Here is a 13887-nt window from a genome sequence, read left to right on the forward strand (position 1 = left end):
CATTCACACAAACGGCATGGGAGAACAAATCCCCCCCACTGGGCTATCGTATTCTGACAGCCAGTAGTGCCCAAACAGTGCCTGCAACTGATTGGCTACAGGTGCTGTTCAACTGGTATTTCTAAGCTCATTTTCTTCAACAGAAATCAACTTTTGTCGAGTTGACAGGGACAACCATTGTTAGGATTTGGGCTGATTCTTTCGAATCGGCCAACGTTCTAATAGTGTATTACCAACTGCTCTATTGAAGAAAAATCATCCCTCACAGTCTCTGCACAAATTAAATCACTAGTTCCTGGGTGCCCCAATGAGCACTGTGGTTCCTCCTACTAACCCCCACGGGACACAGCAAGGGCTAATATATTATATTATACATATGACTGAACAATTCTCAAAACACTGAAGTTTACGGTTTATTCCCTGTGTAGTTTACTGCATAGGGAGCCATCTAGTCCATCTGTTTCCATCTCTTGCATCTCTGAGACAGCAAGTAAAGGAAAATGTCTCTATTGGGGACAGGGACATAAAAAAAACATGACAGATGTTCTAACCTTTCCCAATTCCATCAAAACCTTAAATTGAAACTCAAATTTTTTAAATCTGTAATTAAAAAATAAAGAACATTAATCAATTAGTCTCCACAAAAATGGACATTGTGCCTCTGTTGCATTATCTTTTTTTTTTTTCTTTCTTTGTTTTTTTTTTTATTATTATTATAAAACGTTTTATGTAGAAAATAATGTACTTCTTATAATCTTTTCTTCTTTCCATTACAGGTAAGGGATACAAGCTGGAATTTGAATTGAACAATGTCTTCGCTCAGACCAGGTCGTTCGATGCCAAAACCTTATCATCGCCAACAACTGCTCCGCAAGCAACTGCTCCGCAAGCAACTGCTCTGCAAGCAACTGCTCCGCAAGCAACTGCTCCACAAGCAACTGCTCCACAAGCAACTGCTCCACCAATTCTAGTACCCAATAATGGACATTCAGCCGTCTACAGCCCCTTCCAGAAGCTGCTGGCACTGGTGGTCACACTGATTACCACCAATCTGTTTATGGGCAGTCTTTAAGACATATTATATCACTGGTGAGTTACATTTCTATCATTACCGTTAGATCCTAAAATGCAAAAATGTTATAGATGAAATATATTTATATATATAATTACAATTTAGATAATTACAATTTCTAATACTGTATTAATATGCAATAGGACAAAAACTAACACAGCTGAGACCTGTTGTATGTGAATACAAAGTGAAAACAGGTATCAAATGCAGGTACCTAGAGGTGATTGTATATACAGTAAAACCTTGGATTGCGAGCATATTTCTTTCCAAAACATGCTTGTAATCCAAAGCACTTGTATACCAAAGCAAATTTCCCCATAAGAAATAATGGAAACGCAAATGATTTGTTCCAAAACCATTTATTCATAAATCCTTCAGTTCATAGTCCATATAAAAAGATTATAGCAATGTGACCAGGTTGTGTAGCCATAAAATGTCCATCCACAAATGGAAGCCTCCACAAGGGGATTAGAAGCAAATTCCAGCAGGAGCTACAGAATGTTAAAGAGAAGAGAGGCTCCTCTAAGTGTAGCAATATGTTGCTAAATGTTGAACCTTCATTAAATGTAACCATATTGCTACACTTAGAGGCGCCTCTCTTCTCTTTTATACTCGGTTGTGACATGACGCTACTTGTATATCAAGACATCGCTTGTATATCAAGTCAAAATTTATGAAACAATTTTGCTTGTCTTGCAAAAGGCTCTCAAACCAAGGTTTTACTGTACATTCAAGAGATGTGGGGTCCCCCAAAACGTGGGGCACTTTTCACTGCAAGCCTTGGCTTTTCCAAGTAGTGGCAGTCTACACGCTTCCACCTTCTTGTTGGCCAACAAGAGTGGAAGTATGAGATGGTAGCCTGATACTACCGGGAAATGTTGAAGCTTGCAGATTAGAGTGTTCTATATTCCTGGGATCCCGCCATGCTATTGTGGACTGTGAAGTATATTTTGGCACTTTTATTTCCTGCTATTTAATAGTGTAATGTGTAATTGCACTGGTTTCCACTAGCTAAGGCTGTACATGTTTTTAAAACACTAGAAAATCAAACAGAGGAAAGTCACCAGTCACCAGGCAAAAAATATATTAAGGAAGGTAGAGTAAGTTTTGAAAATTGGGTCCCAGCTAATCACCCAGCTGAAATAAAGTCACACACATGTGTGCATATAGAAGCATGGACCCTGATTTGTTCACCTTTGAGGAAAGCATTCACCTTATAGTTTCCCCTGTTTCTATAATCATTATTACTTAAAGTTTACCAGAGAGTTTTTAGCAACTGGATTACAAATTGAATTTTCTCTTATTATTCACTGGGGGGGATACATTAGATCTATCAATATAAGATAGTGGGCCATCTGTTGGAGAGGATATGAGCCCTTAAAGTGGTTGTAAACCTTTAAAATGCAAAATAAACAAGGCATGTCCTCATATAAAGTGTACTTGCCTCAATCCATAGCACCTGGTTTGGATCCTGGCTGCTCTCTCCTTCCTCTTCAATCTACATGTGTCACTTCTGGTAGGATTCTCTGACACTAGACAATCCATTGTGATGCCCCCTCCAGCACACAAGAGGTGATTGACAGCCTCACTGAACTGATGATATGAGGATGCATGTATTCCCTACACTTAGATCTCAGATTACACTCAGCTCTCTATTGTGAAGTGTGTCCCCGGGATACAGCTTATGTAGGGAGTTGGCTTCATCATTGTTTATGAACTTAGGCTTGCCATTTCAGTAGGGTTATGTAAAGGTTTCCTACCACTTTAACAGGACTTAAATTCAGTCTAAGCTTGTACACCAGATCTTCTAGAGTACCCCGCAAGGATTGATGTGTTTTACTGGTATATGTGCCTGAATGTGGCCTTCAGACATGCCTGTGCAGATGGCAGCTGACCACGGACAGAAAAAAGGGTGCTACACAATCATTAGGCAGTATAATTAAAAGGGCCAAGCAAAAGGTCAGTGCGGCAGAGAACAAGCATAGTCAGATATAGGTTGATGTTGGTAACCAGAGAAACAGGAGTACAGGAACGCAGGAATTAACATCTACTGGAGCCTAGGGCTAAAAAAACAAACAAAAAACAATTGGTCTGAGCGCTGTTACATAGTGAAGTTGATTGGCAGGCTGGACAGGGACTGACCATGTAGGTGCAATGTCAACCTTCAGAGGGAATCAAGTGACGCCTATAACTCCCAGTCCTGGAACAAATCAAGCCATAGCAAAGTAGAGAGAGACCACATGATGGTAGAACCAAATGTTGCAGATCAGCTTTTCTGATCCCTATGGGCCAAGCGCCTCCTCTGAAAACTGGTTCCTGAGGCCTAACTTTGTGTCTCATTCCTATATATTTCTTTTTTACTACTGTAGCACTAACTCACGGTGGAGCTGCTGATTTTTAGCGGGCTGTTACCGTCACATTTTTACCTGTAATTTCACCAGTGCCGGGTCTAGGGTCCCGTTGAGCTTATTATCAGACAATGTAGGCACCAGTCACTTGAGTACTTTTCCAATGCTTTAATGGGAGATAACTGGAAGAAGTAGCAGGAAAAAGGTAGAAGAAGAGTTGCAGGGAAGTTCAAATACCTTTTCTTGACGTAGCACTAAGAAATTGAAATCTTTGGGATAAATCTATCCTCAGCTCAGGATTAAATCTTTGCCCGCTCAGATATTTCTCTCTCACCAACCTAGCAGCCGGAACGCAGCACGAACAAAAAGTCTCTGCCACAGACTTGGATGAAATAAAACTGTACAATCCTCTGCCACAGGATGTAGTCGTTTTCGATGAACAGCAAACACAGTACCAGAACCTTTAAGCCGACCCGGCAGTACTTGTGCGGTAAAGTAGTTTAAGATGCGTCCTCCAATCGAGTCACCAGGCCCTTCTTAAGACCAGCCTTGCATGGTCCCTTCCAAGATGGGTCCTCCCCTGGATCTTCCCAATTGTCTGGCTTCCTCCCGCAGGACAGACAGCACAGGACCATCCCAGCAAGAGCAGGCCCCAGATAGGCTTCTGGGTCTACCCGCACGGCTGCAGCAATGCAATCCTCCAGGCCGGAGGGCCTTGAGCTAGAACTCACTAACACATGCCTCTAAGCCAGGAGGGCCACAAGGTAAAGCTTTTTGAAACATGGCGTCTGTCCCATAACTACCCTCTCCCAGAATGCAACCTGGAGGACCACCTCCGCCGAGTTGTCTACGGGACAGAAGAGCACTCATATACCTCAACTTGTTGCTTTCCAACACCGACCCATGGTGACAACGACACCCACAGGCAGAATGCGGAACTGCACGCAACACAGCCAAACTACAACAGAGGCTAATTTAAATGTAACTATGTAACTATGTAACTGTAAATTAAATTTGAACTATATACAGAACAGATGATCCACTAAATTTACCTAGAAGCGGTAGATTGAAAAATCTACCAGCGCTACACTACCTTAACATTTTTTTTTCCTCAATGAATCTCACAGATTGTGGTTGCTTTTTTAATAGCTTAAAGTTGGATTACATGTTTTTCTCTATTTTATAGATCAGTTGGATCATCAAGGACAATGGAAAGTGGCTGAAATTTACAGAAGATACATTTCCATGTGTTATAAATCAACAATATCAATATTTACTGTGTGCTGTGAAGACATTTAATATTAACAATTTGTATATTTAAAAATTATAAAGAAAATTGCTTCATAAATAAGCTTAATAAAGAAAATAGCTTTATTAATCATATAGTATATGTACAGCAAGCGGACCATGAAAGTAAGGCCTCATGCACAGGGCATCAAAAACAGCACTTTTAAGGGCGTTTGAGTTTTTTTTTTTCTGCCTCTAAACCTCCCTCCATGTTAGCTTATGTGTTTAAAAACATGGGCGTTTTAAAAGCAGAAAAAAACCCCCAGAGCCAACGCATTCAGGAGAGGAGCATTTTACCCTTAAAAACAATACCTGACGTGCCTAAACGCAGTGTGCAAATACTTCAATGTCCAGAATAAATGAATTTTCTGATCAATAAATGCTATTATTATTTGTATTATTATTATTATAAAGCAGCATTTATTTAGAGCCAACAGATTGTGCAGAGCTTTACCATTTAAAGAGAGAGAGGACAGTTGCAATACAATAAAATACAAGAGGGTTAAGAGGACCCTGCTCATAAGAACTTACAATCTATAGGGTGGGGAAAGCAGTACAAAAGGTTGTAACTATGGGGGATGAGCTGATGGAAGTGATAAAAGTTCAGTTAGCTGGAGGCGTGATAGGCTTTCATGAAGAGATGAGTTTTCAGGGATTGTCCAAGGGTAGTAAGTTCCAGAGCATGGGAGAGGCTCTGAAGAAGTCCTTCAGATGAGCATGGGAGCAGGAGACAAGAGACCTGGAGAGCAGAAGGTCTTGGGAGGAGCGGAGAGGGCGGTTTGGGTGTTATTTGGAGACAAGATTGGTGATGTAGCTTGGGACAGAGTTGTGAATGGCTTTGTATGTTGTTGTTAGTTCATTGGGCAATTAGAAGCCAGTGGAGGGATTGGCAGAGGAGAATGGTGGACACTGAGTGGTTGGTAAGGTAAATGAGTCTGGCAGACTGAAGAGGGGATAATCTATGGAGGGGCAGGCCTATGAGAAGGAAGTTGCAATAGTTAAGGTGAGAGATAACGAGGGAGTGAATAAGTACCTTGGAGGTTTCATTAGTTAAAAAGGGGCAAATCTTAGAGATGTTGCAGAGGTGAAATCTACAAGCTTTTTACAGTGATTGGATTTGGGCCCGAAAAGACAGATCAGAGTCTAGGATTACATCTAGTACCTTAATGTGAGGAGAGAGACTAATATAGTTGTGTTGACCTTGATGGAAAAGAGTAATGGAGGAGGGCACAAGCGGGGGCGGGGGGGGGGGGGGGTGGCGTCAGGGCTCGGGGTTGGATATTACAAGTTTGGTTTCAGAAAGATATAATTAAAGGAAGTGGTGCGAAATCCATGCTGATATGTCAGTTAGTGGGTTACTAATGTGGGATTCACTGGTATTTCAAGTAGAAATCCCTTTCATCACAATCTGTCTAGTTCACATTTAGGTGCTGCAGCTTGGTGCAGCTTTAAAGAGACACTGTCATCTTGATGACAGGTAGGGCAAAGTGATTCTGTCTCTGCAAATGTCCCCCCCACCACCACCCAATTTATACGTGTTTATCCCATTGCAACATATTATAAAGCTACAAAAACACATGTTAGTTAAAGGACCCTGCACCATTAACCTCTTGGCGCAGAGTGCACAAAAACATGTGGCTTCTCGGCGGCCAGGCCTTGGTGCAGATTGGCCACATATTTGCGTGCATTAGCGGCGACAGTGCTGTGCCGAGAGCACGTGCCTTGCGTGCTCCCAGTACAGTAATCAGCGGCTCATGGAAAGTTCCTGAATTGCCATTTACGATCGGGACTTTTCCGATCATGTGACCGTCATGACAGCCAATCATGGCTATCACGTGGCCATAAGCTCCACCCCGACTCCCGGCATAGCAAACCCCTTAAAGGGCTGATGGCAGCCGGCGCCATGGGGTTAATATACCTGTTTCTGGCTTACTTTGCATAGTGAATTAACAAAAAATGCATGATGTACAGTATATAGAACACACAAAACTGACCCTATTAAACACTTATTAAATAATGCTGAAAACTGCTTGTATTTATAAGCATGAATGTGAAAGAGACCAAAAATGATCAACCTATAGCAGCTCATCAAACTTCAGGTAACTGTTGTAGATCAATTACATAAATAAATGTAATCAGTGGCAATGGGCTAATGCATTAACTGCTATTAAATTGATTAAATGGAATCTATGTGGCCGATTACCAATTAAATAAATATGTTTCCTTCAAGTCTGTCAGTCTTTATGTTACAAAAAAATACCAAGTTCACCCTGAGCATTACCAATATGAATATTAAGTGCAAGGAGGGTGGATTGAGTGACCCAAAAGATCTGGCACCTCTTCCCTTTACAGTAGTAAAAATGTTAGCAAAAGGGTTATAAGGATTATAGCGGTGCCACATAGAAAAAATATGCATACAATATAAAAAGATATAAGTAGAGTAATTACGCAGCGTATATACTGGCCAGAGTATCCTTTTATGGAGCTTTCCCCTGAGGAAGCCATTATTGGCAAAACATGTAGGGATGTGATACTCATCAGTGACTATTCTCCATACAAGGATACCTTGGTTAATATATACACTATGTAGTGTAATAGTGAGAGTCCCTGTCGCTATAAAAATGGGGTTAAAGTGGACATAGGGTATGCACATTTGCTTGAGGCAAGGCTTCAGAGCATAAATGTGGACTGGAGAAAACTGCTTTTGCAGCTTTCTCCAGGTTTTGAGATCCACCAGCAGATTGACTGGTCAGGTGTGTGTTGGGCTATTTGTAGACACCTGACCATAGTTCTGGGCTCCACCCTCCCGAGGAGTCCAGGCAAGCAAGGGAGAAGTGTGCATGTCTGCACAGGTCTGTCAGAGTAGACAGAGGGTTCAAGCCTATGGGCTGGAAAAGGAAGCTGGAAAAGAGTGCTGAGGTACTGGGTGTACAGGAAATCTGTTATAGAGCCGAGAGGGCTGAAGCATGTGTACAGGAAATCTGTTATAGAGCCGAGAGGGCTGAAGCATGTGTACAGGAAATCTGTTATAGAGCCGAGAGGGCTGAAGCATAAGTTTGAGCAGCAGTGCTGCTAAAGAGAGCCAGGTGGCTTGGTATTTCTGATTGAACTTACATTGTTGCTGTGGAAAGCTGAAACCCCTGTGTGGGCAACACTTCTGTTATCGGACATTTTCTTTCTTTAATAAAAGTGGGCCTACAAGCCCTTAAAACTGCGTATCTGGCGTGGACTCGGCTCACTGGTAAGCTCTACCTTTAAGCTAAATCAACCCCCGATGTTACAAGTGGTGGAGAATGCGGGCATCGAGACGGTGGAATCCGGGTCCTTGCTCCACAGTGAGTTCAAGTAAGGAACTATTGGCTGTGTGTGGAAGTGCAGCCAGGCAAAAGGCATTGTGTGTTGCAGGTGGTGTACCTGTGAATGAAAAGTCAAACTTATTTTTTTTTTTTTTTTTTTTTTTCCTGCTATGAACTGTGTTTGTGTGCATGAGACAGCACAATCTGTGTGTGCACTGTGCAGGTGAGGAAATCTTGCATGAAGTGAAAAGCAACTTGCTTTAAAGTAACAGTGCTTCATTTTTTTTTTTGCTGGAAAGCGCAAAAGTGTGGTGGAAGTGAGCTCAGCGTGGCCTGAGAAGATGTTGCCACCTAGGAGGGCCAGTCCAGAAGGCCTAGTGATGTGCGATGCAGTAAATGAATGGTTCAAGCGGAATCGCAAAGAGTGGGGCGCAGTGCAAGGGGCTGAGATTGTGGCCTCTGACTATGTGCAACCCATGCTACCTACAGAGGAGGTTGGGGAATTCCTGAAAAAATTTGAAAAAGTTGCTGTAAGGAGAAAATGGCCTAGGGATCGGTGGCCAAAATTGCTGCAACCCTTGTTACGGATAGAGTTCCGGTCGGTTTACCATTTAATGGATTGGGAACAGGATGACTACTGCAAGTTTAAAGAGGAAATTCTTCTTAGAGGAGTGTTCCAGCGTATCATGGGCCACCAGCAATGCTCCAGGATGGGAGAGGTGTCACCGGAAGACCAAGATTTTGGAAATGCAGAGAAACGCAAAGTTTCGTGTCATGGCCGCTTAGGGAAAGTGGTCAGCCCAGAAAGGAGGGTGCAACAGTCTACATCCTGCATGAGGTATAGCCAACCAGTTTTGGAGTGCAAGTCTGCTGTTATCCCTAGCAACAGGAATCGTGTGTTGCCTACAGGGGGCATCAGTGGGTCTAGAAAGGCTGCAGTATTGCTCCGTGACCACATGGGGGCGTCAGCCTGTGGAGACACCACAGATGAAAGACATCGCACTCAAGTGAAGGCTATGACACCAGCTGCAGGAACTGGTAAGACTGTTTCAGTTTATGATGCTGAACCCGGTGAAGTGGGAGTATGTCCAGTGGGGAGATCCGCAGTACAAATGGACATAGACTTGCTGCAGTGTGCTACCCAGAGCAGTGGGGAGGCACAGCGTAAAGCCCAAGTAGCTGCAGGGCTAAAGACTGGAAAGGACATGGGGACTCTGCAAGTGCCTGCTATAATCCAGCAGATGGCTGGAAAAATTGAGCTAGGGGTGACCAAAACAGTGTTGGTGCCATGTTCCCTAGTTACAGGTGCTGCAGGGTTGCCCAGGGAAACTTCCAAGGAGCTCGCAGTGACGGAGCAGAGAGTTTCCCAGGTCAGCTATGGAGCTGCCCAAATAGGTAAGAGTGCCTCTTTACGGAGAGCAGGCGCTGTGAAGAGTCACTCAGAGGTTATGGTGGCTCATAGACAACCCATAAAAACGGCAGTTGTGTCTACATGCAATGAAAAGGCTAATGATTGTTTTGACAAAAGTGTTACTATGGGTAAAAGTGATGTGGATTGTAATGACATTGAAACATGTATTTCTTGTAATGTCATATCTGAGAGTGAGGTTGGTAATGTGTTCACTACCAATGATGAGAGTAGATCTCACGTGACAGGCGGAGGCATAGGATTGTCCATGGAGGTCTCAGGGGGTCTCCATGTGATGAAGCCAGAGTCTGTCCAGGATGGTTCTGGTCCTACTCTGGTGGAACAAGGTTGGACTGAGTCACACAGTGAGTGTGTGTGGGCACAACCTGACAACCCTAAGTGTAGCCCAGTTGGCAAGGGGTTAATTCAGCCTGTAAAAGCTGAGAGTTCAAAGCTAGATGTGTTTGTAGCGCCACCAGAGCAAGGTGGTCAAAATAAGGCATTGCACATTGCCTTGGTTGAGGATGCAATTTCTCAAGTTGATATGAGTAAAAAAATATTGTCACAATGTGAGGTAGATAGAAGTGACAAGTGTGCTGTTTTGGCTAGTGAATCCCAGGTTCCTGGGGGGCCTTCTAGAGCAGTTGATGCAGCGCTGTGGAGCACTGGTGATGGAACCACAGGGGACTGGGATGATTGGTGCAAGGAAACACTTGCGGCGCTAGGCCAAGTGACAAAGAATTATGAAACAATGATGTGTAACAACGGTGTGGACAGAACACCTGCTATGCCCATTGGAGGGGTCACAGAATGGCCGATGCTCATGGGTACGCTAGCCCCTGTAAAGACTGAGGCCCTCCAGTCTGAAGGAACGGTTCTGGGCGCAGGCATGGCAGATGGGTTGTCCACAGCCCAGCAACTAAGTAATAGCAAGTGTCAAGGTGACAATGTGACTATTGTTGACCTGCAGAGGCTCATTGTTGAGTTGGAGGGGAAGAGGAGACATGTGGCTGACAGTGCTCCAGGGGAGCAACAGGCAGTGATGGTGAGTACCTCCAAAGAGGTGGAGGTCTCTTCCAAGGTCTCAACCTCTCAGACTACAGTGGATGAGCCCCTCCATGTCTCGGAGGAGGGAAAGGTCCCTAAAGAGGTCACAAATTTAGACTTGGAATGTATTGAAATGACAGAAACTTTACTTGAAATGCTGGAGTTGGCAAAAACACACTCACTGTACCCTTGGGTGTCCCCATCGTGGTCGGACCAGGTGGTGCTGCGTAGTACCAATGGGTGGAGCCAGGTGATACAGGCGGTGCTGAAAAACCTTGCCCAAGAGTGGAATTGGTGGAACCAATGTTTATTAACCATTTGGCACAGGATCTCTCGATTCCCGGTGAGAGTACTTCCAGTTGTTGATTGGTATGGAGGTCGCTCAGGGGAACTGTTGGAGATATCAGAGGTCTCTCCGCCTGGTGCAGTGACTGAGAACATCTTTGCTGGTGCAGTCCGAGGTGCGGCTGAGCAGTGGTCAGTAGAGGGCGCAGACACTGTCTCACCTGCTAGACCTCATGAAAAGGAAGGGCCCAGAATGGACGCGACAGTAGTCGAGATGCTTTCTGTCACTGGCCAAGAGGTACAGGTTAAGGAGACACTGTGGGAGAAAGTGCTGAAGGTTGCTGTAGCAATGTAATGTGTACACCAGTTGGCATTATCGCAGTAAGGAATGATTTGTGCTTGGGTCTGTGTTTGTTAGGACAGCCGCCCATGGAGCGTTGGACAGCAGGTGAGGTGGAGCTTGGTGATAGTTCCATGGAGCATAGTCACTCGCCTGTGTGTGGTCCCTCCTCAGGACAGGTCCTAACAAACTCGGAAAAAAGCACTGGTGGTATCGGAAGTTGGAATCTCAAAATTGGTGGTCTGATGATTGGTGCTGTTAATAATGACGTGGTTGCCGTAGACAACCAGAGAAAGATATTAGAACCTATAGTGAAGGTTAAAGCTGATGTCAGTGAGTTGAAAGAAAGGATCAGGGAAAGCAGAGTTTCCCCTAGAAAGATGAATAAGCCCAGGCACCCAAAAAGAAGAGGGAGAAGGCTGAGTATAGGGAAATGTAGGACCCTGTTAAGATCCAGGGTGGGACGTACCTGGAAGCGCACCCGAAAAAAAGGTTGGGCCTACGTGGCTGACAGCCAGCACAGAGGTGTCCCAACCATGACGGGTGCTGGTGTTCCTCCCTCCGGATCGAAACTAAGGGGGGAGATATGTAATAGTGAGAGTCCCTGTCGCTATAAAAATGGGGTTAAAGTGGACATAGGGTATGCACATTTGCTTGAGGCAAGGCTTCAGAGCATAAATGTGGACTGGAGAAAACTGCTTTTGCAGCTTTCTCCAGGTTTTGAGATCCACCAGCAGATTGACTGGTCAGGTGTGTGCTGGGCTATTTGTAGACACCTGACCATAGTTCTGGGCTCCACCCTCCCGAGGAGTCCAGGCAAGCAAGGGAGAAGTGTGCATGTCTGCACAGGTCTGTCAGAGTAGACAGAGGGTTCAAGCCTATGGGCTGGAAAAGGAAGCTGGAAAAGAGTGCTGAGGTACTGGGTGTACAGGAAATCTGTTATAGAGCCGAGAGGGCTGAAGCATGTGTACAGGAAATCTGTTATAGAGCCGAGAGGGCTGAAGCATGTGTACAGGAAATCTGTTATAGAGCCGAGAGGGCTGAAGCATAAGTTTGAGCAGCAGTGCTGCTAAAGAGAGCCAGGTGGCTTGGTATTTCTGATTGAACTTACATTGTTGCTGTGGAAAGCTGAAACCCCTGTGTGGGCAACACTTCTGTTATCGGACATTTTCTTTCTTTAATAAAAGTGGGCCTACAAGCCCTTAAAACTGCGTATCTGGCGTGGACTCGGCTCACTGGTAAGCTCTACCTTTAAGCTAAATCAACCCCCGATGTTACAGTAGTTACTCTGCTTATATTTTTTTATATTGTATGCATATTTTTCGATGTAATAAAATACATTTCTACATTTTTATCAGTTTTGTATAATTTTCTTTGGTATATGTGGCACCGCTATAATCCTTATAACCCTTTTGCTACCACCAGTATGAATATTAATCTGCCGTGTCTATTCAACAGTCTTCATTTCCAAGGCTCTTTCTTTACAGAGTTGGAGATTTATAATACATGGCACCAAAAACCCTGATTTTCAATTTTTTGCAAAGGCAGAATGAATTTAAAAATTATTTCTACACTTTTTAGCTAGATAGCAAGACTATTCTTGAGCCTTATATGTACTGTAATTATTGTACTTTAAAGAATTATGTAAAAAATAAAATAAATATAAAGCCTCTTTTTTGGAGAGACAATAAGGGCCAATTTAAACGTTTGTAGCCCATCAGCACACCTTTATAATCCACGGTAATGTACATTGCATTAAGGCAGCCCATTGAAAATGAATGGCTGCCAACCCACCCTAATATGCTTGAAGAATGAGAAATGACACTAGCACACCATGGGTCTCAAAAAAAGGGTCCAAAGCTTTATTCAGCGATTACATCAGCAAACAGCAATGTTTCGGAGCCTCGCAGGACCCCTTCATCCATTGAGCATGTGACAGTTCTGGTGACATTCCTCTTTCTAATTGCTCACAGTTCCAGCCAGTGGTCACTTCAGCACCCACTTAGACATACAGCCACTTTCACAGCAACGTGTGCGTTGGGAAGAGTGTGTTCTAATATGCTTGAAATCTCATCACGATTTTATTGCTGCTTGTGTCCCAGTTAGGAAAATTCTCCCTCTGTATGTGAGCTGGTAGCCATTGTCACCAAGACAAAAAGTGATGATAAATCTAAAATTTTGCAGTTGACACCAGAACAGGGATAGAGTGGAAATATTTCAGTGGGAACACCTGTTCTGGTGCCAATTGTCTTTTTTTGAAAAGGTGTCAAAAGGTTTGGAGGACTTGAGGTGGAACCATGTCCCTGTTTTCCTATTGGACTAATGCCCTGTACACACGATCAGACATTGATCGGACATTCCGACAACAAAATCCATCAGATTTTTTCCGACGGATTTTGGGCCAAACTTGTCTTGCATACACACAGTCGCACAAAGTTGTCGGAAAATCCGATTGTTCTGAACGCGGTGACGTAAAACATGTACGTCAGGACTATAAACGGGGCAATAGCCAATAGCTTTCGTCTCTTAATTCTGGGCATGCGTGGCACTTTGTGCGTCGGATTTGTGTACACACAATCGGAATTTAAACGATCGGATTTTGTTGTTGGAAAATTTTATAACCTGCTCTCAAACTTTGTGTGTCGGAAAAAGTCCGATGGAGCCCACATACGATCGGAATTTCCGACAACACAATCCGAACGCACTTTTTCCATCGGAAAATCCGACCGTGTGTACAGGGCATTAGAGTTTTGTAGGGAATGAAAGGAACTCAATAAGAAACAGTCACAGAGGATTTCTTGGAT

The 13887-nt window shown here is 43.8% G+C and overlaps 1 protein-coding gene across 1 annotated transcript in view; it reads left to right on the forward strand.

Annotated features, from left to right (window-relative positions):
- LOC141146080 (fibrocystin-L-like) overlaps nt 1–5909 on the forward strand; it is a 364397-nt gene extending 358488 nt beyond the window's left edge. Inside the window, exons 79-80 of the mRNA XM_073632840.1 lie at nt 777–1089; nt 4607–5909. Of these exons, the coding sequence (XP_073488941.1) occupies nt 777–1072 (296 nt within the window). The 3' untranslated portion in view covers nt 1073–1089; nt 4607–5909. The remainder of the gene's footprint in view (nt 1–776; nt 1090–4606) is intronic.
- Nucleotides 5910–13887: the final 7978 nt, after the last annotated feature.

This window comes from Aquarana catesbeiana, linkage group LG05, assembly GCF_042186555.1.
Source record: "Aquarana catesbeiana isolate 2022-GZ linkage group LG05, ASM4218655v1, whole genome shotgun sequence".
Taxonomy (NCBI): Eukaryota; Metazoa; Chordata; class Amphibia; order Anura; family Ranidae; genus Aquarana; species Aquarana catesbeiana.